The 27,062-nt window shown below is 41.5% G+C and overlaps 1 protein-coding gene across 1 annotated transcript in view; it reads left to right on the top strand.

The window, feature by feature from the left end:
• The window catches only part of VOPP1 (VOPP1 WW domain binding protein), a 108,151-nt gene that overhangs the window by 41,924 nt on the left and 39,165 nt on the right, over positions 1 to 27,062 (top strand). The window contains exon 2 of the mRNA XM_070617282.1: positions 7,128 to 7,186. Coding sequence (XP_070473383.1) covers positions 7,128 to 7,186 — 59 coding nt within the window. The remainder of the gene's footprint in view (positions 1 to 7,127; positions 7,187 to 27,062) is intronic.

Below are 27,062 nucleotides of genomic sequence, written 5' to 3'. Positions count from 1 at the left end.
ACATACTATCCTAGATATACTGTTATATTGGCTTTATTTTTCTTAGCAAAATGTTCCCATACTATTATATATTTCTCTACAGTCTGTTAGTGTATGCCAACTAATATGTCTTTTGGATGTATAATTTTGTTAACCAAACCTATATTTTGAAAATTTTGATTATTTCCAGTTTTTCTTAGTAACACTTGTTCACAATTTTTCATATTATTTTCTTGGGATAAGTGTAATAACCCTACTTAAGTTATGTACATTTTAAAAGTTTTTAGAAAACTTGTATTGAAAACTTGTCCACCTGAGACATTACATCTGTATTCCCAACAGTGTTACGTCATGTGTCTTTTCCCTCATGCCCTCATCAACAGGAGATACTAGGGATTTTTTTTTTCCCCTAACAATTTGATAGATAAAACCATCCCATTTTAACTTACATTTATTTGATTACTGATGAATTATATCTCTTAAAATAGTTTTATTGGCATTTTGTGTTTCTTCTTTGAAGAATTCTAACATCCATTACTTTTATTTTTTTCCTGTTAGGATTTCATATTTTTCTTACTGAATTATATAAGCCCTTTATTGTTTAAAGATATTAACTTTATTATATTTGAATATTTTCCCCTATTGTTTGCCTTTTAAGTTTGGTTATTGATTAATTTTCATCTCCTGGAGATGAAGATTTTTACCTGCTTGAATTAGGGACCTTGAGGAAATCTGCTCCCCTAACGTTCTTTTGTTAGAAACTAAAGTAGATAAAGCCAACAAAGAGACTGTTCAGAGTAAGTTATGGGAGTTCATGGAATTTTCCCTGGAATAAGCAGCTGGGACTAATTTGTGTCTTATAGTCTGCATATCTGCAGAATCTTCAAGATATCAGTTGATGGTACTACATCTCTGATGGTTATGTGCTGCCGATATATGAATTGCTAATGTGGTTTCTTCTGTAAGACACTAGAGGATCTTTTATTTCTGTTTTCTTAAGAGTTTGTCTGCTTTCTTCCCTTTAATAAATCATGCTTGTGAGAAGCTTCATACTCTTATCTCTAAAAAATAAAGTTTACTTGGAGATGAAGTATTTCTGAAAAACAGAATATCCATAAACCCAAGGATTAAGTAATTAGCACTTCCTGAATTGGTTAAAATTCTAATAGGAATTTAAAGCATGACCATTCCTGTTTATTATTTGAAATTTAGAGACCTTGAGATAGTTACCTGTCACTCCCTCCATAAGTTCTTGCTCTGACTTTGGCGAGGCCTCTCGCTGCCAAGTACCTCTGTCCCTGGTCCTGAGAATCAAACCAGCCTGCATCCAAGAGGCTCTTTCGTTCAGAGTCTGTGCAGAGTGTCAATGCCTGCTCTAATTGGGCAGGAACTGAACACAGCTGGGCTCTCACAGTGTGTGTGTCAAGTTCAGTTTTTGATGGATGTGAAAGCAGTACCAAGGTGTGGCAGGGTGAATTTCCCCTTTGACAGAGTCCTGGGCTGATCCTCCCGGGGCCTTCCTGCCATTTCAAAGCAAATTGTGGACTTACTGGCCCAGGACAGACTGGCTAAAGCTGTCACTGCAAATTGTAAAATAAGGATCCTTACTCTCCAGGTGTCAGTGGGTTAGTTCTGTTAGTGAAGGGATGATTTGCCACTTTGCTATTCATTTAAAGATCCCAGCTCAACTCCCGCTGAACAAAAGGAGAAGGGGTGAAATTCAGATAAAACCCCTGGTGTTTTGAATCCATTAGACCTCTGCTTTTTACTCCCATGTGTCGCAAAGTCACGGGCGGCTTCAGATCTCTCAAAGTCAATCACATATTATTGTAGTACAGCTATTCTTTTCACTTAGAATAGAAAAAAGAGGTATCATTTTATTAAATCGTTGGGTTCTGGGTCCTCCTGTATTTAGTACAGATAGATGTAGAATAATTTACGTCAATATGAGGATTACTACTAGAGATTAGCAAGGATTTGTTCTTTGGGGCTTGTTTAGATCCTGGCTAAATATGGATAACTATATTTAGAAGGGCTTAACTACATTTACAGATATTCTACTCCTTGAATAATGGATCACTGGCATTCTTCCCTGAGCACAGATGTCTTATAAGCGTCTACAGTTTAAATCGTGGATTATCCTCTATTGAACTGCGCCTGACAGTAGACATTTTCTCACAATCCCACATATTCTGCTTTGTTAATAGTTTATAAATTGTATCTTGCTACTCTTTATGATCTCTTCAAGAAATAGATGGTTATGCTTATTATTACTTCCACTGTACACAAGCAAAGAATATTACGTTATGAGCTCATTGAGGGCCTGCTTTTTGCCCAGAACATGGTACAGTGCCCTGGCTATTGAGTATGCCCAGTCACTAACACAAAGCAGCTGACCTGGCCTTTCCTTACAAATATATTTCCTGTTTCAGTAGATGATTAATCCTTAAGAAATCATGGTAGTACCTTTGCAGAGTGGGTAGGCCTACTTTTAGGGGTGGATATAACCCTGAAATTGATTTTTTCTTACTTTATATGCTTTTAAACTTTTTTTGGAGGGGTTTAGGGAGATTTTGGAAAACTGAATACCACACAAATGTAAGATATTATGTATTTAAAATCTTTGTTCTCAAGAGGTTTGGAAGCATTGCTTCTACTTAGATGGTAGATGATCACAGTGAAATGAGCCCGAAGTTGTTTGTTCCAGAATATGAAGAAAGCTTGCTTCTAGATACACATGTGGCGATAGAGTTGCTGGCTGGCTATGAGATTCAGTGAACTATACCCCAATCTTCCCAGGCATTTTGATACATTGCAGTTAGCCAAGTTACTTCATAAGGCCATCTTATAAATTCAGCAGGGAAGAGAGTCCATCCTATCTTAGAAATAAGGAAACTGAGCTCCAGAATGGCAACATGGCTAGTAAGTAGCAGTCAAGATTAGAACCTAGTTCTCTAGGTTTTGATTCGTTCTTCCTCTGTAGATCTATCCTTGCCCCTCGATTTGGGTGCTTGTCCCAGTGGAACCTAGCGCAATGCTTTCTTTCTGACTGTCCCCACACCACCCATATGCTTGTTCATGAGGCCACCTCTGAGTGCCCGCCAGTGTTTGGGAGTGCTCTGGAAAGCCCCCTTAGTCATCCTTCACAAACTCCCATTTTGACCACATGTCCAGAGCTCCAGCTGTCTAGCTTTGCCCTGAATCCTGGTGTTATTGTGCTAGATTTGGAGATTGAAATTAATAAGCGAATTATGGCTTTGTGGGTAGACTTCCACTTGGCAGAATCTAGCTCTCACACCTGGGTGGTTTGCAGCAGGGATCTCCCTCTCCATGTCCTGCCCTATTGAATCTAACCTCCATTCTTACCATGAGGCCTCACAGATCAGTGTGCAAGCTGACTTTGACATCTGGTATTCAATTTACAAGCATTTATTGAAGGAAAGGCCCAACAACAAAAATTATCAGGACTTCTCAATCCTCATTTAGTGTTTTCAGTTGATTAATGACACATATGACTTTGTGTTCTTCATGTTATCCAGCTGTAAAATGAAATAGTACCACATATTAACTTTAATGAGTTAGGCAAATACGTGTATTGTTACAGTATTGATATTCTTTATAAGAAAGCTATTGTAAGAGCCCAGCTACCAAAAATAGTGAAGAAATTACCTGGATATTAGCAAATTTCAGGAGCTTAACCTAATTTCAGTAACAATAAAGTGAAACTGTTTTAATGCTAGGTAGCTCAGTTTAAAAGGCATTTTCTCTTCTGTTTCAGGAAATGTGGCCATAACATTTTCTTAAGAGAATCTTTTATAAAGGAACATATTGGGGCTACTATTTTTCAAAATAGGTCTTATTTGAATAGCTTAGATAAAATGTGGTAAAATGTTATTAGCAATAACTGTGAGCAAGAGTAACCAACAAGTAGGCATTAGTGACATTACTGAATTTCACAGCAGAAAAGTCTGAAAGAAATTTGGGAGGGTCAGAGGAGGAGTGTGATGGAAATAGTGCCCTTGACAGCTGAGGGCACTGAGAGGGGTACTAAGAGGAGAGTGTGTTCTCTTTGTAAATTTCTTGTTGAGTACTAATGTCCCTGCTATCTGCTCTGTTTGGTTGTTCCAGGCAAAGAAGTGGTATGTGCAATAGTGCTATGACAGTCTTTAGTAAATATTTTCAATCTGAGAAGAGTGGATCATTTAAAATTCCTTTTTGACTTAACTTTATTTTTTTGAATAGGAAAAACATTCACAGGATTCAAAAGTTGAACCATATAAAAAGCATACTCAGAGAAACCTCATTCTCATCCCTGTCTCTGCCACTCCCAACCCATCCCCCATAGGGTCACCATTTTCATTAGTTTTTCCTATGATTCTTTTTGTAAAAATAGCCAAATGTACAATTTTCCTTTTCCATAAAAAGTAGCATACTAGGCACACCCTTTTGCATATTGCTTTTCCGTTAACACTGCATCTTGGAAATCATCTCATACCAGTTCTGAGAGACCTCATTCTTGCTGGCTGTTTAGTACTCAATTGTGTGGATACACTCTTGTTCCTTTAACCAGCCTACTATGAGTGGGCATTTACGTCATTTCCAGGATTTTGCTATCAGAAATAATGCCACCATAAAAAAACATTGTGCATATGGTATTCCATATTTGTGGAGAGAGAATCTGTGATTGAAGAGAAACACATTAGTAGTTTTTTAGAAATTGCTGAATTTCCTTCCCAACAGCCGTGTATGAGAGTGCCTGGGGAGCTGTGCTTTATGTAACATTTCAGCGCTTTTATGTAACCTGTTGTAGCTCTGAAGCTCATCCTCCCACAGGTTTATGTACACACACCTGTGTATGTTCACACCCACCCACCACGTGGGCAGCTGAGCATTGAGGAGGTCGAGGCTGGGAGAGCTGCCTTCCCCAAAGTCTGTTAATGGCAGAGACATGAGCAGGTTCTTGATGGCTTGGTCTCGTTGTCTTCCACCATCTTATAGTCATAGGACAAAATGAGGGAGGCAAAATGAGGGAGGACAAAATTGGTGGTGTGCAAAGTAGGTTACTCAGGGTAATATTGATGAGTCTAGGAGAAATAATGCCCATGGTTGTTAATTTTGCTGCCATAATGAAACTTTGTGACTTGGAACAAGACGCCTATTAAGGGCCCAGTTTTTTAATCTATAAAATGGTATTAGTCTTTGAAGTGGTATTCCTAATATTCACATACCAAGAAAAAATCTTCAAAGGCAAAACATAATATTATTTTTATTATTACCTTAATAGTTAGGAGATGTGGTGCTGGGATCCCAAACAAGTGGCTGCTTCAGATTAGGGAACTCTTTAAATAAAGGGATATCCCACAGTAGACAACCGTGGGTAGGGCAGCAGTCTTCATCTTCTGCACCATTCAGGCGTCACTGGCCCTCACTCCTGGGTCTGTGGGACTGAGTCTTGGTGGAGATGCTTGTAGGAGGCATCAGGGCAGCAGGAGGGGAAGGGGTTTCAGCCTTGAGTCCTGGTGTTCTCTGAGCTTCAGGGCTGCATCAGGGGAGGCTGTTTCTTGATTGTGTGGAGCTTCAGTGTCAAGTTCCAAGAAAGCGTACCTGTCTCTGGTGGTGATGAAGAATAAAGAAGAAACATTTAAAATGCCACCGGGAAGAAAGACCTGGTTACTCAGTTTATCACAGAAGACTCTACTGAGATGAATTGTAATTTAGGGCAGAGACCTGAAATTACTCTTCCTTGCCAAAATAAATTGATTTCTTTGGCTGTCTGAACTTCATTTCTTGAACTGGACAGGAGCTAACATAGTCTAAATTAAACTCATTTTCGATTAATAAAACTGGGTCATTTTGGGCTGCCTGTGTGTGCTTCTGAGTGTCTTAAAGCACATTTAAAAAAGCCCACTTTTGTTTCACTCTCTTTTCATAACTCATCTGATTTAGCCAGCATAACACATAGCATTTGCCCTCACCTTTCCCTTGGCATTTCACTGTAGATTTAGGGTCTGTTTCTGAACTTCCTCACAGCTCTCAGGCAGACTGCGGCAGGAGGGCATTGCCATATACCTGCTAGGGCTGGGCAAAGGCCAAGGAAGGAGCAATCCTGACCAGGTCTCAGGGAGCTGACCTGCCTGCCTGCCCCAGGGGAGGAGGATGTGGTAGTGGGCAAGACAGTTAATTCCTGCCTTGCCCAAAGAGAGCTTTGTTGTCATGGTGCCTTTCCTCATTTTCCTGCTGCTGGTAGCTTTGCGCTATAATATTTTGAAGGTGTTATTTACACACAGGCCAAAGAACTCGATCATGGAGGAAGAAAAGTTGTGATTTAAAAAAAAGATAATGGCACGAGTATAATGATTTTAGAGCAGTCTTGTTCAGATAAGTCAGAGCATTTTTGCTTAGAGCTCTCACTCAGCAGTTGGCGCCATTGGCTTCCTCCCACTTGTTGGAGGTGTGTGACATAGTCAAGCCTCGAGTGTGACATTGTACCTACTCTGCCCTACCTCTAGAATGTCAAGTGTTGGACTTGCTTGGAAAGCACAGGGGAGGCTCCTATTGTCTGCCCTTGTCTCCCTCCTCCTCTTTTCTCATCCCTGAGAATGAGAGAGTGCAGGAGGCACCACTGATGCTGGGGAGTGAATCCTGACTTAGAGACTCCAACAGATGTGGGTCCCCACTGGAGGATCAATGATTTGAATATGGCTTTTAGAATATTATGAAATATAAATACCTAGGAATGTTAAAACTATGGGAAATGTCTTTCAAAAAACATTGTTGGAAAATGTAATCTTTGTGATACTTTATTTCTATTATTCTTTAGATATCTGAAATATTGTACCATGTGACTTAAAAAACGGATTGTCTTTAATTTACCTTTTTAATGAATTGGTCACGCTAAGTGTATTTAGAGATATGAAAGACTAGAAAAATAATAGGGAAATAGATGTTTTCCTCCCTTTTAAAAAACTTAAAAGAGTAAAAGTCACGGTGGGAGTGGATCTCCTGAATTCATTGTCTCTCCCAAATGCCCTGCTTTTCACACTTTAAGCTGTATTCACTCATCCCTCCCTGTTTCTTTTTGTGAGATCTTTTCAACAGCATGCAGATTACCTACCACTGATGAAGGTTTTTCTTCCTTCTATTTCCAGTGCACAGAGGCCAAAAAACATTGCTGGTATTTTGAAGGACTCTATCCAACATATTATATGTAAGTATTTGCATTCCTCTGTTGGTTTAAGTCTGTGGTCACATCTTTCTCTGGGAATTATTTCTTTAGTAGATCATAGGACTGGTTATGGGATGGAGAAAGCCCTGTCTTGGGAGGCCTTTACCCCTAGTTTCATCTGCATCTACTCGTGAATGAGCAGGCAGCCTCCCTGAGGACACTCAGACCAGTTCCTTTGAGGACAGCATGAAATACTGGGTGCTATGTTCTCTGATGCATTGTTAGCTCATACGTGATTGGTCAAAGGGGCAAGATGTCTGTACAAGGCCAGAGTTATGTTGGTTTATACAAATTTTGGTAGGCAAAGGAAGCAAGGGTAGTAGGAGTAGAATTTTGAACTTGAACAGGACAGGACAAAGTTCTCAGCCCCACTGCTGTGACTGTGTGTGTGTGAGGTCTCAGTGATCACCTGGCCCTGGGCCCACTCCCTAGCTGGGTGCAGCCACAACCTTGCATGGTTCTTCCTGTGCCCTCAGCACCTGCCAGTCTTACTGTAATTAAGGCATTGCTGCCTTTTCACCCTATTGTTTTCTTGTATTTTTAATATCTGCTATTTAGCTACTAGCTATGCTGAGCCACCTGCCTAGGTGGCCAGATTAACTCTCCAGGTTATCAATTATTATTTTTGATTGTATTTTGAAGTTGTGTAGGTTTTGAGTGGAATGCCCTCAACCAATTTTTCCCAAAACTGTTTTTAGTATTGAATTTGCAAAACATGAACTTTTTCAGTAATGCATATATAATCATATTATAGCAGAAGCACTATATATTCTAGCATATAGGGAGATTGGACAGGAAATACATATTAAGTCAAGAGGATTATTTCTTAATTGGCCAGGATGTACATTGTCTTACCTGTCCTTTTTGGGGAGTTTCTAATCTTGAAGAGACAAATGTAGGAGGAGGAAGGCTGCCTGGCTGTCAGTGGGGATGAAGCACAGAGAAATGGACAGTTTTCCTGCCTTGGTTTCCTGTTGACAAGCCAGAGTCCATAATGTCCCACAGAAAGCCTGTGTGGCTGCAGAAAGACACTTGGAAAATAAAGCAGCACCATAAGGACTTTGATTCTAATTACAGAGTTGTCATGTTGAAGAAAATTGGTTATGGGATAACAGAGAGATAAAATGTTTTGGTTTTTCTTAGTACGGTGAATTTGCCTTGGTAAACCTTAGTTCCATGATTTGTCTTCTTAGGCTAGTGTGGATCAACCATATCTTCTTATGTGTTCTTCCTTGAAAGCAGACCTTTCTCAAATTGTTTTGTAGGTCAGCTGATGAACCCTTTCCTGGTTTTTCAGAGGTTGGGAGTCAGAGATCATTGCTGTTCTGTATTTACTTGCTCATTTGTTCCTTTATTCATTTATTTATTCACTACATATTTTTGAAAGTATTTTTGCATTAACAAAATACGAAGACAGGCCCTGTTCTTGTCACTCAGCTCTGCTGGTTTGGATTCCTTTCACCTCTCTTCTCTACTATGGTGAAGGGAAGGGTCTTGAAAATTAAAAAGTAAAATCACTCTGTTATTAGTGAAGCTCAATATAAAAATAACAATAGGTAATATTTGTTGAGGACTTAATACAGACTAGGTGTTGTTGTATGCCCCTTACGTGAATTAATGTCATTTAACCCCATAGCCGCTTAAAAACCACAACCATACACACTAGTCTTGAGTCTACCTCTGATCTTTCTGTTTCTCTCTTCTCTGTTCCCACCGCCTTCACCTGAATCCACGCCTCTGTTTGTGCTTATCTCAACTGTTGGATAAACTTCTTTTTCCCAGCTTTACTGAGATATGATTGACATAACATTGTGTAAGTTTAAGTTGTACAGTGTGTTGATTTGATATACTTATATGTTGCAAAATGATTACCACCATAGCTTTAGCTAACACCTGCATCATGTCACATAGTTACCATTCCTTTTTTGTGGTGAGAACATTTAAGATTTACTCTCCTAGCAACTTCAAAATATATAATGCAGTATGGTTAACTATAATCACCATGCTGTACATTACGTCCCCAGAACTAATTCATCTTGTAACTGGAAGTTTGTACTCTTTGACCCATATCTCCTCATTTTCCCCCTCCCCAGACTAGCAACCACCATTCTATTCTGTTTCTATGATTTTGACTTTTTTGGATTCCACACCTAAGTGAGATCATACAGTATTTGTCGTTCTTGGTCTGACATTTTCCTTAGCATAATGCCTTCAGGATACATCCATGTTGTTACAAATGGCAGAATTTCCCTCTTTCTCATCGCTGAGTAATATTCTGGTGTGTGTGTGTGTGTGTGTGTGTGACATCTTTTTTACCCGTTCATCCGCTGGTGGGCACTTAGGTTGTTTCTGTATTTGGCTGTTGTGAATAATGCTGCAATGAACATGGGAGTGCTGACATCTCTTTGAGATCCTGTTTTCGTTTCCTTTGCATATATACAGAAGTGGGATTGCTGGATCATATAGTGGTTCTATTTTTAATTTTTGGGGAAACCTCCATACTGTTTTCCATAGTGGCTGCACCAATTTACATTTCCCCCAACAGTGTAAAGGGTTCACTTTTCTCCACATTCTCACCGACACTAATCTCTTGTCTTTTTGAGGCTAGCCATTCTGACGGCTGTGAGGTGGTATCTCATTGTTTTGATTTGCATTTCCCTAATGATCAGTGATGTTGAACACCTTTTCGTGTACCTGTTGGCCATCTGTATATCTTCTCTGAAACACTGTTAATTTAGTTCCTCTGCCCGTTTTTTGATCGAATTACTTTTTCTTTTTTTTTGCTATTGATTTGTATCTGTTCCTTGTATATGTTGGGTATTAATCCCTTATCAGATATATGGTTTGCAAATATTTTCTCCCATTCCATAGGTTTCCTTTTCATTTTACTGATTGTTTCTTTCACTGTGCAGAACTTTTTCATTTGATGTAGTCCCTTTTGTTGATTTTTGGTTTTGTTGTTTGTGATTTTGGTGTCACTTCCAAAAGATCATTGCCAAGACCGGTGTTGAGGAGCTTCTTCCCTATGTTTTCTTCTAGGAGTTTTATGGTACCAGGTCTTATGTTTAAGTCTTTGATCCATTTTGAGTTAATTTTTGTCAGTGGTGTAAGATAAGGATCCCATTTCATTTTCCTGCATGTGTTTCTCCATTTTTCACATGATCATTTGTTGAAGAGACTATCCTTTCCCCATTGAGTGTTCTTGGCTCCCTTGTTGGGTGTTAGCTGAATATGCAAAGGTTTATTTCTGGGCTCTCTGTACTATTCCATTGATCCATGTGTCTATATTTATGCCACTACCATACTATTTTGATTACCATAGCTTTTTAATATAATTTGAAATCAGGAAATGTGATGCCTCCAGCTATCTTCTTTCTTTGTTGTGAGTCCCATGAGGGCAAGGACCACAACTTTTAAATATTTGAACTCTCTGCCTAGGGCAGTGCCTGGCACACAGTGAACATCCCTGAACATTGAGTGTATGCATTTCCTTCTGGTCCCCACCATACAGTTAACATTCACTGTTTCCCAGTTCTCTGTCTGGCAGACTCCTCACTGCCTGGGAAGAATTTGTTCCTCCTCCTTCATTTTGTCTCTGATACAGCATCTTGGATGTTCTCCACACAGTATTGTATGTCCTATGAGTGCTTCCTAGATGGGACCGTAACGTGTACATATATTGAACCCCAATACCTGGCACAGTGTGTGGCACTCATGTTGGTCTTCAGTTCACACAGCTTATTTTCTACCAGCATGCTTCTCCCTGTTTTTATTTCCCATATTTTGGCACCTTTTCCCTAATCATAGATTTTAAGTGCTCTGGAGTCCAGTAGATCAGGGTTCAAATATTTGCTCTATTATTTTTCTTTCATTGAGGTGAAATTCACATAACAAAATCAGCCATTTTAAAGTGAACAGTGCAGTCGCATTTGTGTAATCACAGTGTTGTGAAGTCACTACCTTTATCCAGTTCCAAACGTTCCATCACTCTGCTCTATGCATTCCAGCCCTTCACCTTCTCAGTTAGCTTCTTTGTGAGATGTGAACAGGAGTGCTGACCTTCTGGTGTGTAGCATGGGGCCTGTGCATGGTCAGCACAGAAATCATATACAAGTATATACACACCCAAGGCCAGCTTGCATCTTTTCTCTGTGTGTACATGAAATTGGTACTGCTACACTGAACTTGCACTTTCCTGCACCAAGAGGGATGCCAGTGTGCTGACATACCCCTGTGCTCTGTGGTGCCGAGGAGGAGAACTGTTGCTTTCTGTCCACATCTAGGCTGTTGGGATATTTTATGCATAAAAGCTCTTCTCCCTGCTTTCCATCATGTAAGGGTAATAAGCATTTTTATCCAAGGGGAGTGAGGAGAAGTGGCTTAGATATATTCTACTTCGTCCAAGGTTATGTTGCTTAAGGATAGGTTTGCTGCAGGCCACACAGTAGCCACAGAAAGATCACAACCCTAACCAGAAGCACTTGGGCCTGTGGAAGACATGGGAACAACTCCGCTCTTCCTCAAAGCCAACTCTACTGTGGTTTCTGCAGAGCTGGCACAGATGGTGATGCAGGTAAAGTAAACTCATGTCCAGCTGCAGCCTACCTTCACTAGGGCCCTGGGCATCAAGATGTAGCATTCCAGGTTAGTGCCATGTGGTGTCCATTCTGCACCAGACCCCCCTTGTGACGCATACTTAGTGTACAAGGTACTGCTCAAGGGGTGAAGATGACTGCTCCTCGTTCATCAGTCCACAGACACTTACTGAGTGTCTGCCACATGTCATTGCTGAGATATGGTGCTGCAGGCCAGGGAAGGTGCCATGCTCCAGGGAGCTGTGGTATGATAATGTATAATTGGCCAGTTATTTTTGAAGCACCTTTATCATTAAATTTAAAAACCCTGAGTTATAACAGATCTCATTTAAAAAATATATTCCTAGTGTATTCTACCTTTTTATTTCTTCTGGGTAAAGTGCTTTATATGAGATTTTCCAAAATAGATAATTCCTTAAAGATATGTTAACTCAAGATGATGTCCTTTTATTCTGTTACAGGATTTTTTTTTCCCCTGCAGAAAATATATTCTAAACGACACCTCTGTTTTTTGCTTATAATTTATCACGGAACGCACAGGGGAGAAAGTATCCAGGTTGCAAACTTGTTTTAGAGTTTACTCTTGTATTTGAAATCTCATTTCATTTGTCTCACCAGAAATCCCATGTGGCATGCCTCCTACTTGTCTTCTTCTCTGCATGTTCCTGAATTTCATTCCTGCATTACAGTTATCAAGCTAATAGACACTAATTTTTTTTTAAAGATAATTAGATTTCCACTGTAGCTATCTAGGCATACAAAATTACTCTCACCTGTTTTGATTTCTTTATGCTAAATTATATCTCTCTCTGCCCTCTCCCTTCATCAAGGTCTCTTATTTCTTTAATTTTTATTTTACCAGTATTGAGCTGGAAGACTGCATATGTATATGTACAAATGAAATACCCTTCTTATTTTTGAAGAAAAAGTCCCTTTGGCATCCAAACAGAGAAGGAAGACATGTTTCAAACCTCTCTCCTGTTATCTTTCTTTCTTGCTGCCCTTCACCTCACTACCTTTCTTTACTGTCTACAGGCTGCTGTCTCAAAAGATTTTAATTAAAATGTGCCTTTTTGGTACTCTGGTTCAGGGTTTACTAGATATCTCTTCTTAGCAAGAACGTGATTTAAAAATAGCAGGGTAGTCATGTGGCATCTCCAAATTCAGTTCCCCGTTCTTGTTCTCTACTTGAGTTTTCTGCCAAATAGTTGCTCATTCAACCCCCTTGTCTGCAGGGCTTAGAACACAATGTCAGCAGGGACGGGGGCGGGGAGGGGCATGAGGTGAGATGATAAGGGAAAGACTGCCAAAGAGCACATCCTGGGGCTGTGGCAGGCACAGAGTGCACAGATGTGAAGGAGCACTTTTTCCTCTCTGTTTCATGAGAGTTCAGAAGGTACTACTGACAAAGGTGGCATTTTTCAGAGAAAAGTCTAAATGTAATTACAAAGCTACCTTAGTTTGGTATGCAGGTAGCTGCAGAAAGTGCTGAATTCTTTGTCCCTCATCAGGTGACTGGGAGCTATTCTTCTGTCTCAGGTGGTGCACCTAGTGCTCCTGCATGTGCTGGAGGGCAGCCCACCATTTGGCACAGGGGATGAGTTCTTGGCTGTCCTGTTCCCACCAGCTGAGTGACCTAGCAGGTCGTGTGGCCACTAGGCCTTAGCTGTCCTGTTACAGTGGTGATGATGTGGTAATGGTAACTACTGCATTTGGTGGCTTTGAGGTTAGATACTGCCGTGCATGTTCGTAATGTCCATATCGTCACTAATATTTGCAATTTCATTATGGCTTGGAAAGGGTCAGTGGGTCTGTGTCCAGAGATGACCAGATGGCACCCTTGACTTTAGATGCAGGGACTGCTACCCTAGAGAGGCAGGAGTACTGGACTAACTTGCCTCACTGTGAGGCACGCTCTTGGTGACACTTCCCAGCTTGTCTCCAGTATCCAGAAGTTACAGGGGGCTTCTTGGTGCCTGAGTAGGCACTGCCATGCCCATAACCATCCCCTTCATGGGCAGTGGGGGCCTCTCAGATCAGGAGCAGTGTATCTCCTGTTTATAAGAAATGTCCCCCTCTCTGCTGAGATTTGCAACTTGAGCACTCCACAGCTTGTCCCAGAGGCTCTTTTGTCCATATGCTGCATCTGAGTAAGGGTATGTGTCTGCAAGAGTAGAGATGAGAAGGCTTTGGAGGCAGAGGCAGGCAGAAGGTGATACAGTGCTAAGTCTGTGTCAGAAACATGGACTCAGGTGAGTTTCCAAGTGTTGGGGACCAGGGACCTCCTGGCCTTCTCTGAAGTTGACAGTGGTGGAAGAACTTCACAGGGAGGCCTGGCAGGCCCTTACAGCCCTGGCTCACCTTCCAGCAGTCACCAAGATCCACCCACGTTCCCGTGTCTCCCTTAGACTAAGAGCAGAGTATGTCACTGAGTTTTCCCAGACTGTAGTTGAGACAGGGCCCTCCACTGTGTCAGGGGAATTGTGAGGGAATTAACTGTAATGCAAAGATTAAAAATAACCATAGATGACATTTATTGAGTGCTTATTAAAAATAATCATAGCTGACAGTTATTGCGTGCTTATCATGTGCAGTGCACTTTTCTAAGCATGTTACACATATAATCTTCTCCAGAAACCTTTTGATAGGGGCCCCCTCTCTTCCTTTCCTGCTGTTTCCACTGAGGGGTGTGTGTGCCTCTTTGGTGCTTTGGTACCATGCTCCATCATCGGATTTACTTTTGCCAAAATAAGACATCCATTGTCTCCTCCCTAGACTGGAAGTTCATCAAGGGCATGAGTTACGTCTTGTTGACTTTCATATCCTCTGTGCTTACACACTCTCTGGCACACAGAAGGATCTCAGTACACCTTTAGTAACTGACACAAATGATGGCCTGGGGAAGGGAAGAGTGACTCACCATTGTGCTTCGGTGATGGAAAGTCTTTTAGGGACTGGAAGTCAGGAGACCTTCTCTTGTCCAGCTCTGCCATTCAGTTGCTGTATGATCTTGGGAAAATCTTCTGGGCTGCCATTTCCTCTGCTAGATAGTCTCCAAGGTCTCATCCTGCTTATTCTGTGACACCCTCTGGCTGGCTGTGCAGAATAATCTAGAGCATACAGAATAGAACATGAATGACCAAGCAAGCTTTTGTGTTGTAGCAGAGAAAGTGTACAAATGTGAGATGGATTTTAGCTCATTAAGGGTCGAACCTGCTTGCCAAGTACAAAGCAACCACCTGATATCTCCTTTCAAAGCAGTGAGTTATCTTTGTTCTGCCAGTCTTAGTGTTGATGCAACAGTGGGAACTAGAAGGTGGTGGGATGGATGTAGGAGCCTGTGACCACTCGTTGTTCCAGATTTTGGGTTCCTAAGACATCTTGTTAGGTGTTGAGCTGGAGCTTTCCAACAGTCAGGCACACTGACAGTTTATTCAGACAATGACTCTTACCATGTGATTTTAAACAAGCCAGAGAAAGCTAGTGATTTATGTGCAAGCTTCTTGTTCTTTATGAATAGCAATAAATCTAGTAATTCCTTCTAGAAAATTGAGGGTAGTTAGAAGTGTGTTGGGTCTTCCTAACTAGATACCAGTGACTTAAAAGCAAGCTAACCCAGTGGCCCTCTGGAGAGCTGGCAGGTGATAAAAATTTGACCCCAAAGGCAATCCTTGATTTTTCTGTATTATTCTCTTAGAATTCTAAGAAAGCCACAAGACCATTCCTATCTAGTTTCACTAATGAAATAACTGACAGCAGGAGATTCACCTGGGCCTGCAGCTTCTTCAGGGGTCTTTTGCATAACCAAGTTCTCTCTCCAGCTGCCACGTGGATGAAACAGAAGTGCTGGGCTTTCGGGTTCTGGATGTTCTGTTTGCTCTCTTAGTTTTTGGCTCGTATCTAAGTACTATTGAAGGAGAGAATGTGCGAAAACGTCACTGAAGTCAGCTCTGCTGAGACTCAAGGGAATCCTCACACTGCCTAGCTCAAACAGGGAACAGAAGGGAACAGATGGATGGAACACATTTTGGTCAAGAATAACAGCGGGATAGGATCTGTGAAACAGAATTAATGAATACACCCAGCAGGGTTGTGCATTAATTCCTAAATTAAATGCATTAACGCTTATTGAGTACCCATTACCTCCACACCACTGCTATAGGGGAGGGAGCAAGCCTCTAGGACCATGGGAAGTGAAGCTGGGGAGGCAGGCACTGCCCTCCAGGAGCTCAGGTCCATGGCTTATCTAACAGTTGTGTGTGCCCAGCACTGGGCAGAGGCCATTCCTTCTAGTGCTGGTCTTCTCTGGCCATCGATTTTGATCAGGTCATTTTCAGGCTTTATTCTAAGCCTCCCATTGGAGTGTTAGAGCTTCTGTGAAAGTACTCACGTTACCCTGGTTTATTGTGTCTCTCTGGGTTCATTTCTCTGCTGTAAATAATTAATGGTGTGAGTGGGTAAAGTGCTATTTGCAGGTGTCAGATCAAGAGCTCAGAAATAGGCTTTGCAGAGCCAGTGCCTGGCTAGGCCACCTTACCTGCCTGCTAGAGTTGGAGGTGCCCAAATCCGTTCCAGGGGCCCTGAGATACAAGGCCGCCTCTGACCATTTGGCGGTGCTGGTGTCAGACCCTGGGCCTGATGGAGAGTTCCCTCTGTGCCAGGTCAGCTGGACAGCATGTGCCCAGCTCTTACCAGCAGCATTGGGATTTGAGGGATGTGCAGGGTGAAAAAGGGTTGTAGGGGTAGGGGGCAGGGGTACTCCCTTCATTGTGCATTTCTCCACACGTCCCTTTCCCCTACCCTTGCTGTTCTGCCATGATGAGGCAGCTGAGCATAGCCTTTGATTAATAGCCTGCGGAGAGGGAGGTGTCTGATCTGGGGACATATAGTTTAAAGAATTTCTGTTCTCCCTTCGTTCTTTTTTTGGGTTTATCGGTGAAGCTTCCTTGGGTAAGCTGGAGGCATTTTCTTGTCCTTAGAACAAGGAGAAAGATTTCACTCGTAATCCTCCTTTAAGATCTCTAGACTCTTGCTATGGTCTGAATGTTTATGTCCCCCCAAAATTCGTGTGTTGAATCCTCATCCCCAAAGGTGATGGTATTGGGAAGTAAGGTCTTTGGGAGGTGGTTAGGTCATGAGGGCTGAGCCTGCATAAATGCGCTTATAAAAGAGGCTCCAGAGAGACCTCTTGCCCCTTCTTCTATCTGAGGACATGGTGAGAAAGCACTGGCTTTGAACCAGGAAGAGGCCTTCATGGGAATGTGATGATGATCTTCATCTTGCACTCCCAGTGTCCATAACTATGAGAAATAAATTTCTGTTGTTTATAAGCCACCCAGTCTGTGGTATTTTATTATAGCAGAACAGACTAAGACAGCCCCTAAAATGTCATGTTTTTATATATGTTCTGTAACTTGATTTTTTTCATGAACTGTATATTGTAAATGTTCTTCTAAATCAGCATACAAAGAAACCTCATTGTTTTTGATGGTGACAGCATTCCCTTGGGAGGTACCATAATTCATTTTCACATTCCCCTATAATTATTGTACATTCAGGTAGTGCCAGTTTTGTTTTTACTATTGAAGGTCCATAGTTCCTTATCTATTATTCTAAAATTTAAAGCAGTGCTCACAAACAAATTTTTTAATAATTCACTTGGTAGCAAGAATGGATTTAAACAGACATGAAGCTATTTATATTCTTTTTAAAATTCTATTTAGTACAATGTGTTAAAAGATAAACTGAGGCATATTAAAATTTTTAAGAGTTTATGTGAGCACATATTGATTCAAATCAGGCAGCACTATACAAGAAGTGGTTAGGAGCACTCCACCGACAAAAGCCAGGGACAGGGTTTTTTTCAGAGAAGCAAAGGAAGGAAATTATTTGATTGGCTATAGCTTAAGTGGTTGTTTGAGACAGCCTAGTTGGCTGTGTTTGGTTGATCTTCTTAACCTTGAGGTATTTATAGGCATTGACTCTGGCTTACGTTCTGGTTTGCTTACCTAGGCTACGAAAGCATTAGAGCCAACTCATCTAATGGCCCCCTTATTTGATGACTTTAATAGATGTGTTGTATATTTCGATGCAGATCTTGCTGGTAGTATTATGTAATACATGGTATTACATGTCTTACCATTCTTGAATCCTAACAGTTCTGAATTCTCTGCATATTTGGTCTTAGGAGTTTGGAGAAAAGATTTTTGGTGTGCCCCAGTACTCAGTAAACATCTTCCTGCATACTATCTTTATAAACTAGAACTTATTTTTGTCATGGGATGAATTCGCAGAAAAAGAATTGCTGAAGCAAAGGTTATGCTTATTTTACATTTTACTAAATACTGCCAGACTAGCCACCCTGAAGGTTGTCATAATCAGCCATCAGTGTGTGAGAACACCTGTTTCCAACCATCCTCACCAGCACTGGGACTAACATGGTATCAAAGTACACTTTGTATTCTGAGTTTATGTTAGTTAATGTGTTCTCCCATCATAAGGAGTTTCATTTCTACTACAACATCACTTCTGCTTAAGGCAAAACACTTATGATGTACCAGGAACCATGGTAGGTACCTGGGCTGTACATAGAGGAGTGAGATAAGACTGCTGTTATGCTCATAGTCCAGCATGGAGGACAGATGCCTTTAACAATGAACGGTAATACTGTCCTCAGTGAGAGCCATATAAATGGAAATCCATCAAAGGGAGGATCATGACGTAGGAGGGAGGATGAGGGGATGCTGTTGGGAAAGATCTCACAGAGCTGATCTTTGAAGGGTGAGGAGCAGTTTCAGAGGCTATAGTGAGAGTGTAAGGCATGGAAGTAGGAAAGTACATTGTGTATTTGGGGAACCACAAGGCTAGAGTTTAGGGTGCCTGGCAGGAGGTGAGATGGAAAAGGAAGGGTGAGGCTCATTGAGAAGGGTCTTGAGACTCCTCCTGCACAAAGCAAGGCAATGGTGTCAGTTTGGTCTTTCAGAAGGCTGTCAGGACAGTACTTGGATGGGGGTTGGGGACTGGAGGTAAGGAAATTGTTGCTGTAGTAGGGGTAAAATATGGAGGGTCTGACTCTGAGTGAGGATGGGGCTGAGGAACAAGGTGGTGGGCTTCAATAATATTTCACAGAAGAATCGATGTGGGGATAAAGGAAGTCAATAACTCAGAGGCTTCTGGTTGGGCAGGCAGTGAGAGACACCAGGAAAAGAACAGGTTCAGGGAGGGACTTAGCAGAAGAGGGAGTGGAGGATGTCAGCTGTGTACATGTTGAGTTTGAAGTTCTTGCAGAATATCCAGGAAATATGGACAGGGGGAGTTTCTCTTTTGCAGCCCAGGAGGGAGTCCAGAGACAGAATGTAGATTTAAGAGTTCTGAGCATGTAAATAATAGTTAACCAACACAAGTAAAAATAAAGCTGAGAAAGTAAGCTGGGTGTCAACTTGAATCTAATTTTCTAGAGTTTTTAGCTAATGAGTGCTAGAATCTATCTGCTTTCCAGATCTCTTTGCCAAATTCCTGTCATTCCATTTGTATTTGCTATGCTCCTGTTATTTCAATGAGATAAAATTTATTATCAGATTTAAATTCTGTAGGATCATAGGATCAAGGTCTTCTGTTTTTCATTTTCCATATTACTCATTATTCTGGACAGGGTTGATTTTTTTTCAATCTGAGAGTTATCAGCCCAAAACTAGAAGAATAAGCCCCCTGTTTCCTAGGATAGAGTTTAATAGAACTGATGTTAAATGGTCGGCAATTTACTGAAAGGAGAAAAGAGGAGAAACCTCTACACCAGAAACATAAGGGTAGAGTTTCAAAACCTGGAATTAGTAGAGGTCAGCAATAGTTTAAAGAGTCTCAGTCCCTCTTGCTCATCTTCTCACCTCAACTTGGTGCAACTGGGCTCTGAGGCAGCAGCCATTCAAGGGTTAAACTGATAAGGAAATGAGCACTTTCTACCTCATTTGGTCTATTAATTTTAGGGCTTATAATAAGCATTTATAACGCTTTCTCCCATGGTAGAAGTAGAAGTAAAATTTCCCTAGGTAAATCTCATCTGCTACCCTAAATACAACCAATCTGGGTTTACTCAAGTTTGCGATGTTTTGTAGTAAGAGATGTGTCTCTGCAGGAATGACTTACAGGGCAGCCGTCCTCCCCACTCTCAAAGTCTCGAGGTTGGATCTCATCAGAGCTACTGTGGTCGCCTCTTTAAAATCCAGACATGCTTGACTTTGCCATTGGGTATGTCGACCAGATCAAAATTAAAAGATCATCAAAATATGACCATATGTCTCAACAGGCACATTCCTGCCTATCAGGGAAACCAAGTCAGACCAAGAAGGAAAAGATTCTGACATGTGAATCTCTGCTGAAGTTCACAGAAAGAATAAACCATCAATTCATCCTCAGGTCTGTGAAGTTTTTGACTTCACAGCCAGACAAATAAAAGGTCTAAAACCTGTGATTGGAAAGATGAAAGTTCTTTTTAAAAAAGCCTTTTTTGGGGCCAGCCTGGTGGCATAGTGGTTAAGTTCGCACGCTTCACTTTGGTGGCCCAGGGTTTGCAGGTTCAGATCCCAGGTGCAGACTTAGCACTGCTCATCAAGCCATGCTGTGGCAACATCCCACATAAAATAAAGGAAGATTGGCACAGGTGTTAGCTCAGTGACAATCTTCCTCACACACACAAAAAGGAAGTTTGGCACAGATGTTAGCTTAGTGACAGTCTTCCTCACACACACAAAAAATCCTTTTTCCTCACAGATACTCAATATTGAAATTGACCAGAACATGTCTATTACCTTGATTGGGGTGATGGTAAGATGGGTCTTTGCATATGTCCAAACTCATCAAATTGTACATATTAAATCTGTGCAGTTCTTTGTATATCACTTATACCTCAATAAAGCTGTTTTTTAAAAAAAACTGATCAGAAAAGCCAAACCAACATCCTCTTCACCCTCCAGGTTCCTGCTGGTGTCAAGAGAGGACTAACAGGCAAGAGTACTCCAGATTTAGTCACTGGTTCTCAGTCCTGGCCATGTACTACAGTCACCTGAGGAGTGATTCCCAACCTACAGGCATAAGTATTTTTTAAAGTCACCCAGTAATTCTCATGTGAGATGATGTTGAGAACCACTGCTTTCCAGAGTGCTCATCACAGAGCAGTGTCACCCCTCAACGCTGCAGGGTCCTTCCTGGACCTCCTCCTTTTCTGTTTGAGTTATCTCCACATGTAAAGGGTTCTACAGGGGAGGACTTACTGCTGCCTCACTCAAATGGAGAACTCCCCTCACAGCAGGGTGGAGTCCTAAAGGCAAAACTGGAGATATTATCTGCTGTGTTATGCCATATTAAGGCTGAAAATAATTACGTTAAATAGTATAATAAAAAAGCTAGTTATAGGAAGGTAGAATTGGTGGTGAGTAATAGATTTTAGGATAATACACTCAATGTTGGGAAGGAGATGGCTCTGCATCTGGAGGGGTTAGGAGATCTCCATGGAGTTAGTGGGAAACTCTGCAATATAACAGATGTCCTCATTTAGGAGGCAGGAGGTGCGAACACTCAGGACGTCAACATTCTTAGGAAGTAAGCAGCCCACCAAGCCGAGATTTTTCTCCTTTTTGTTCTTTTCACTGAGGAAGATTCACTCTGAGCTAACATTTGTTGCCGATCGTCCTCTTTTTTTGTCTGAGGAGGATTAGCCCTGAGCTAACATCTGTGCCAATCTTCCTCTGTTTTGTATATGGGACACTGCGACAGCATGGCTGACAAGTGGCATAGGTCCACGCCTGGAAATGCGAGCCTGGGCTGCTGAAGCAGGGCGTGCCAAACTTAACCACTATGTCATAGGGCTGGCCCCCAAGCTGAGATTTTTAAGAGGACATGTATGAAAGATGAAAAGTGGGCTCATTAACCAGGGCAATTGCCACCCAGGGTGGGAATTTCTGTGAAGGCTTTAGGAGAGTCTTCTCTCCTAAAGATCATTAAAGGAATGTTTTGTGATCATTTAGAACTAATTTGGTTTTTGCCCCTCTAATGTCCTGTGAGGTTGGGCTCATTTCTTCAGTGGGACCATAAGACTGGAGGATCTGTGAGTTGACAGTTTGCTGAGCATCATGGAGATATTTGATAGCATCTCACTCATTATCTCAGCTTATCAGATACGGAATTCTGTTCCAAATAAATATGACAGTTAGGAGGATTTATAGCTGGTATCATAGTTGTACCTATAAAATTATGATTAATAAAATATCATCTTGGAAGGAAGGTTTCTAATGGAATTCACCATTGGCTCCATCATCAATATTTTATCATTGATTTGATGAAAATAATGGAAGCTATGATATAGCAATCATATTCACAAGTTGTAGGGAGAGAAAGTCTTGGATCCATTTCCTCTTTCTTTTTTTTTCTTTTCTTAAAATTCACTTCCCCTTTCTTTTTATCCAGGCGGTGAACTGATCTGATTGAACTGCATCTAGGACAGCTGGTTAGAAGACATCTAGTGGTGGGTTCATTCATGTGCCTGAAGGCTCCTTCTCTCTCTTCTCCTGTGTTGTCCTCCCTTTCCGTCTACACCCCTGGTCTTCTTGATGAGGATCCAGGCTGCCCCAGGGAGTAGCCCAAGACATCCTTCCCTGCATGCTGATGTATATCATCCTCCGGGAAGCATAGGATGTCCTGACCTGATCCGATCTGATTCTTGTCTAAAGTTATAGACCTACCCAATAACCAAACCCCACCTACACCAATACCATTTAAAAGACTTTTACATCATCTTTCCTTTGTCTTGTAAAGAAATAACTCACATACCTATGCCTTAAATTTAGCCCTACCCTCAACCCGTGTTTGCAGCTCTTCCTGCCCATGGGTCCTGTCCCCATGCCTCAGCTCTTACTGCCCATGGGTCCTGTCCCCATGCTGTTCTCTGAATAAAGGAGCACTGCTCCCAGAGCTTGATAGTCCAAGAAATCTTTCTTTCAACTCTTCGGCTCACAAAGCCCACATCATTCTCTGTGTGACATTCCATGTAGCTAGGCCAGAACTCACTTTGTGGGGTGGCCTTCTCTCTTTCTCTTCCTTTGACTTTCTTACTCCAGACAGCCTGCCAGACTTTGGGGAAGATTTCAGGTTTGGGATTACAGCTTTAGGGCATGGAAAGATTCTATTCTGTGTACAGGCCCAAGCCTTGTTCTCCACCTGACCTTCCTGTGGAGTTATTGGACAGTACCATGCTAAGTCGTCTGCTGTGGGATCATTGCAGAGAGAAGAAGCAGAATCAGCTGGGTAGTATTCAGCATTCCTGGGTCCCAAAAAATTTGACTTGGATTCTTCATTTCTATGACAGAAAACCAGAAGGAATAGTGAAGGCTTTGAGTGACAGAATGAGGCTCCAACAGCTCTTGACGGGCTGAAATCATGGCCCACATTTTATAAGTTTAAATTTTATTATAGATAACACTAAGATCCTATATTTAGGTCCCCAAGCCCTACTGTGCCTGTATAATAATGGAAGAGGGAATTTACTGAGAAAATCTCAGTTGACAGAAAGTTCATTATGATTCAGCTGTGTTATGGTTGCTAAAAAATTAGTACTATCTGTGGCTGCAGTATGTGTGGAAAAGAGAGTGAACCAGAATCCTCTTGATGATGGGAAACTAAGATTTTATCCCAACTGGTCATATTTTCCTGGATAAGAGAAGACTCAGGAAACCATGAGAACCTCTTCACATGTGATAGGGCTGGCTTATTCTGTGGTGGCCCAGCAAGGCGGGAGTGGGACTAGTGGGGGCCAGACTTGACTTCTGCACAAGGAAGAATGCCCTTTAATCACAGAAGGCGTGTGCCTCAGGGATCCTGCAGCAGGGAGTGGACAGCTCTGCTTAGGGAGGTTGAAAGGGAAAGTCAGTTATGGGATGTGGTCAAGGGTGGATTCCTGGATACAAGTCAGGCACAGAGCTTTTCAGGCTCTTTGAGGATATTTGCCAAGGGCATTCAGTGGTCTGAGGATCAAGCTAACCTCTGCCCCATCCCTGCAGGGTTTCACTTCCCCTTTGGAGTTTTCTCCAGATCTTGTAGGGATTTGTTTAGTTTTTCGGAGGAACCAGATTTCTTACAGGTTAATTGAAGTTTTCTGATAACCCTGAGTATATTTCCTGATTCTAACCTGGGAAGCTGCCTTCAAGCATCTGCCATGTGCTTCACTGTGTGGGAAAACACAGATGATCATAAAAGTAGTATAAGAAGTGGGTTCAGATATCAACATACATATGGTATGTAATTGAGGAGACCAGCCTAACTGTCAAGCTAAGAAACTTGGATTGGACAGGGAAAAAAATATTGTCCTGGTAGACACTTGAAGGAAGAGAATGGTTTGCTGAGACTTAATCAGCAGGTGAGGGAAAGGATTGGCCTTTTAAATGAAATGATGTTGACAGGAATTTACTTAAAACTCTACAGTTGGGTTTTTTTTTTTTAAGCCGTGTCCTGTTCTTTATTTAACAACAAAAACATTGAACCCCCGTGAACTCCCTCTCCAGACCTCCACCCTAAGTACTTGACTCTTGTTTTAGTTGTTCCACCAGATCCTGAGATGGTTTTCCATGAATGAGTTTAATATAAATTACCATTTACCCTACACGAAAAAGTTTACATATCAGCGTTTGGCCATTTTTCTTTAATAGGAAGATTTCATGATTTGATTAACATTGAACATTCCCTGACTTAATATGTTATCCTTTTCTACTCTTGAGATTTATGTGACTGAAAGGCATAGAATCAATGTGTCTACTGGGCAGATCCCTTCCCTCCTGATAGTGCTAAGTGTAACGTGCTCACTTCTTAGATTCCTAAAACTCCCAAAGGGGCCATCCTATTACATTTGCATTTGATCACTGCTATGACACATTTCTAACTGGTGGCATTCCTCCTTTTACGTTATGCCTCCTTTTACATTATGCCTCCTTTTACATTATGCATCCTCAGGACCACATCACCTATCTTTTACTTGGGGAGAGAGGCCAGACACCCTCATTTTATGTCTGTGATGTACTTAGTTACAAATTAACACCTGCTCAGAGTGGACCATCCATTTTTCTGATCTTGTCAGAACTGTATGTTTGGATCCTGGAATACAGTGAAGAATCCTTGGCTAACAGGAAGCAATTCCGGGGGCCCATTTCTGCTGATATACATGTTCTTATCACTCTTTTGAAGCAAGTGTGTGTGTTTTGTGTAATTACATATGTTGAGGAATGGATTTAGTTAAAAGTGATGTTTCTTCCTTTCTGCTGCAAGTCTGAGAATCTGACACACAGAATGAGAAGGAAAATTCTGTTCTGTTGTATCCATCCTGATTTGTTCTGTATCCAGGTTAGTGAAGGTAACAGGCTTTGTTAGTCTTCAGCTGACCTTTGGAACACCAGTGCCGTTTCAAGGCTTAGGCACTAGGAACACAGACCTAGTGCATCAGAAAATGGGTCATTTAGTATGCTAGACTACTTGCTAAAGTTTACTACTTCTAATTAAGCTTCATTACACTTAATCTTCTTTTTATAGTAACCGCTGTTTGAAATATCAGCAGGTATGTGCTTAGGGCCCCAGTTTACCAGTAGGTTCATTGAAAGAAAGCAACAGAGAGAAAGGGGATAACAGTGTCACTCCAGGGGTAATTACATGTTCCTTCAAGTGGCTGACACTCACCAGCATCCACATCTGGAGCCAGGCCAGGACTGCAGATGAGCCACAAGGATACTTGGAGTGAATGGGTCTGCAGCTAAACAAGAGAGCATAAAGGATACTCTGTTTTCAGAAAAGAAAGCAGATAATCAGTTGACAACATATATTTGCTGCTGGTGTTCGAAATTTGGATCCTGAAAAGTGAGAGCTGGAGCACATAGATGTTGAATCTTGCCAACAGAGAGTAATTTGAATTAGGAATTCAAAATCATTATAATGCTTCATTCTCAGGCTGAGGGGTGTGTAACCTTCGTTCTCAGGCTGAGGGGTGCGTGTGTGTGTGTGTGTGTATAGAATTTGAGACGAGGCTCTAAATGTCTAAAAGCTTGTAGAGATTCTCGTCTTGTGTGCTTCCCTAACATGGAACCAGGATGCTGCAGAGGCTTAGGTTTCAAAGCAGAAAATGCTTCCTCATGTGGTGATTCTGAAAAGGAGGCATTTTAGCAAATTCAGCTCTTGAAAGATGATCCATACATTAAATTTTATCCCTGTACCTGCTTTCCTCTTTCATATCAAGTTTATGGTTACCAGACTTGGATGGACTCCAAGTACCCCTTCAGCCCTGGCTCTGCCTAGAGCTGAGGCAGCTGTAGTTTTCGTTAGGGGAAAAACCCAGAGGGAGAGACACAGAAAACATCATGGTGGCAAAGGCTGTAGAACAATGGAGAGAAATGGTTCTGAGCCCAGAACATCGCAGTCTTGTTCCTCCTAAGTCGCAGAGATATTCCATCTCTGTTCTCCACCCTTCTGCAGCCACCTACCATCCTCCTTCAGAGGCTATTTTCAAGTAGGCAGGTGAACAGGGGGCATTCCCACTTGAGAGGGTCTTCGCGAGAGTTACATCCTCTAGAATTTGATCATTGCAAGACATCTTATACTATAGTTAGGAGGAAAAATGCAATAGCCATTTGACCAGTGTCACCCAGGCAGAAGTCATGGGGGACAAGAAAGAGGTTTAAGCCCAGTACCATGGACAGCAGGAAGTGACCTACTCAGGGAACTTGGACCTGAAGCTGCCCAGAACCCACCGGGTGAAAGAAGCTGATCTAGAAACAACAGAAACTTGAGCCTGTCCACTTTTGACTTGGGGCTTCTGCAACAGTAGCTTTGAAGAAACATGCTTTATGTTGTAGCCTAGTTCACACATATCTGTGTGGGAGCATGTGTGACCAAAACATAAGTTTCACAAAACAATTCTTATATGTGATGCCCTCTGATTTTTTTTAAAATCGATTTTTACCTTTACAAAATGCATGTCACAACCCAGTAACTTGATTTCACAGTCTGCTAGTGGGTCACAATAGTTGAAAAACATTGTTCTGTTGTATAACATTATCGAAGCGTTGGTAGTTCTTTCCAAATTGACACCAAACTTTTACCTAAAGTCGTATCTTACTGTATTATTTCTGTCTTTTGTGATTAAGTCATCTTAGAGAGTTCTTGACATAGAATAGTGGAGACGTTTCTGGGAATCTTTATGGTCAATATGCAGGTTAAACAGTGAACCCCTTCAGGCA

The sequence above is a fragment of the Equus przewalskii genome, chromosome 4 (genome assembly GCF_037783145.1).
Source record: "Equus przewalskii isolate Varuska chromosome 4, EquPr2, whole genome shotgun sequence".
Classification (NCBI taxonomy): Eukaryota; Metazoa; Chordata; class Mammalia; order Perissodactyla; family Equidae; genus Equus; species Equus przewalskii.
This window is presented reverse-complemented; position numbering and strand designations above follow the sequence as displayed.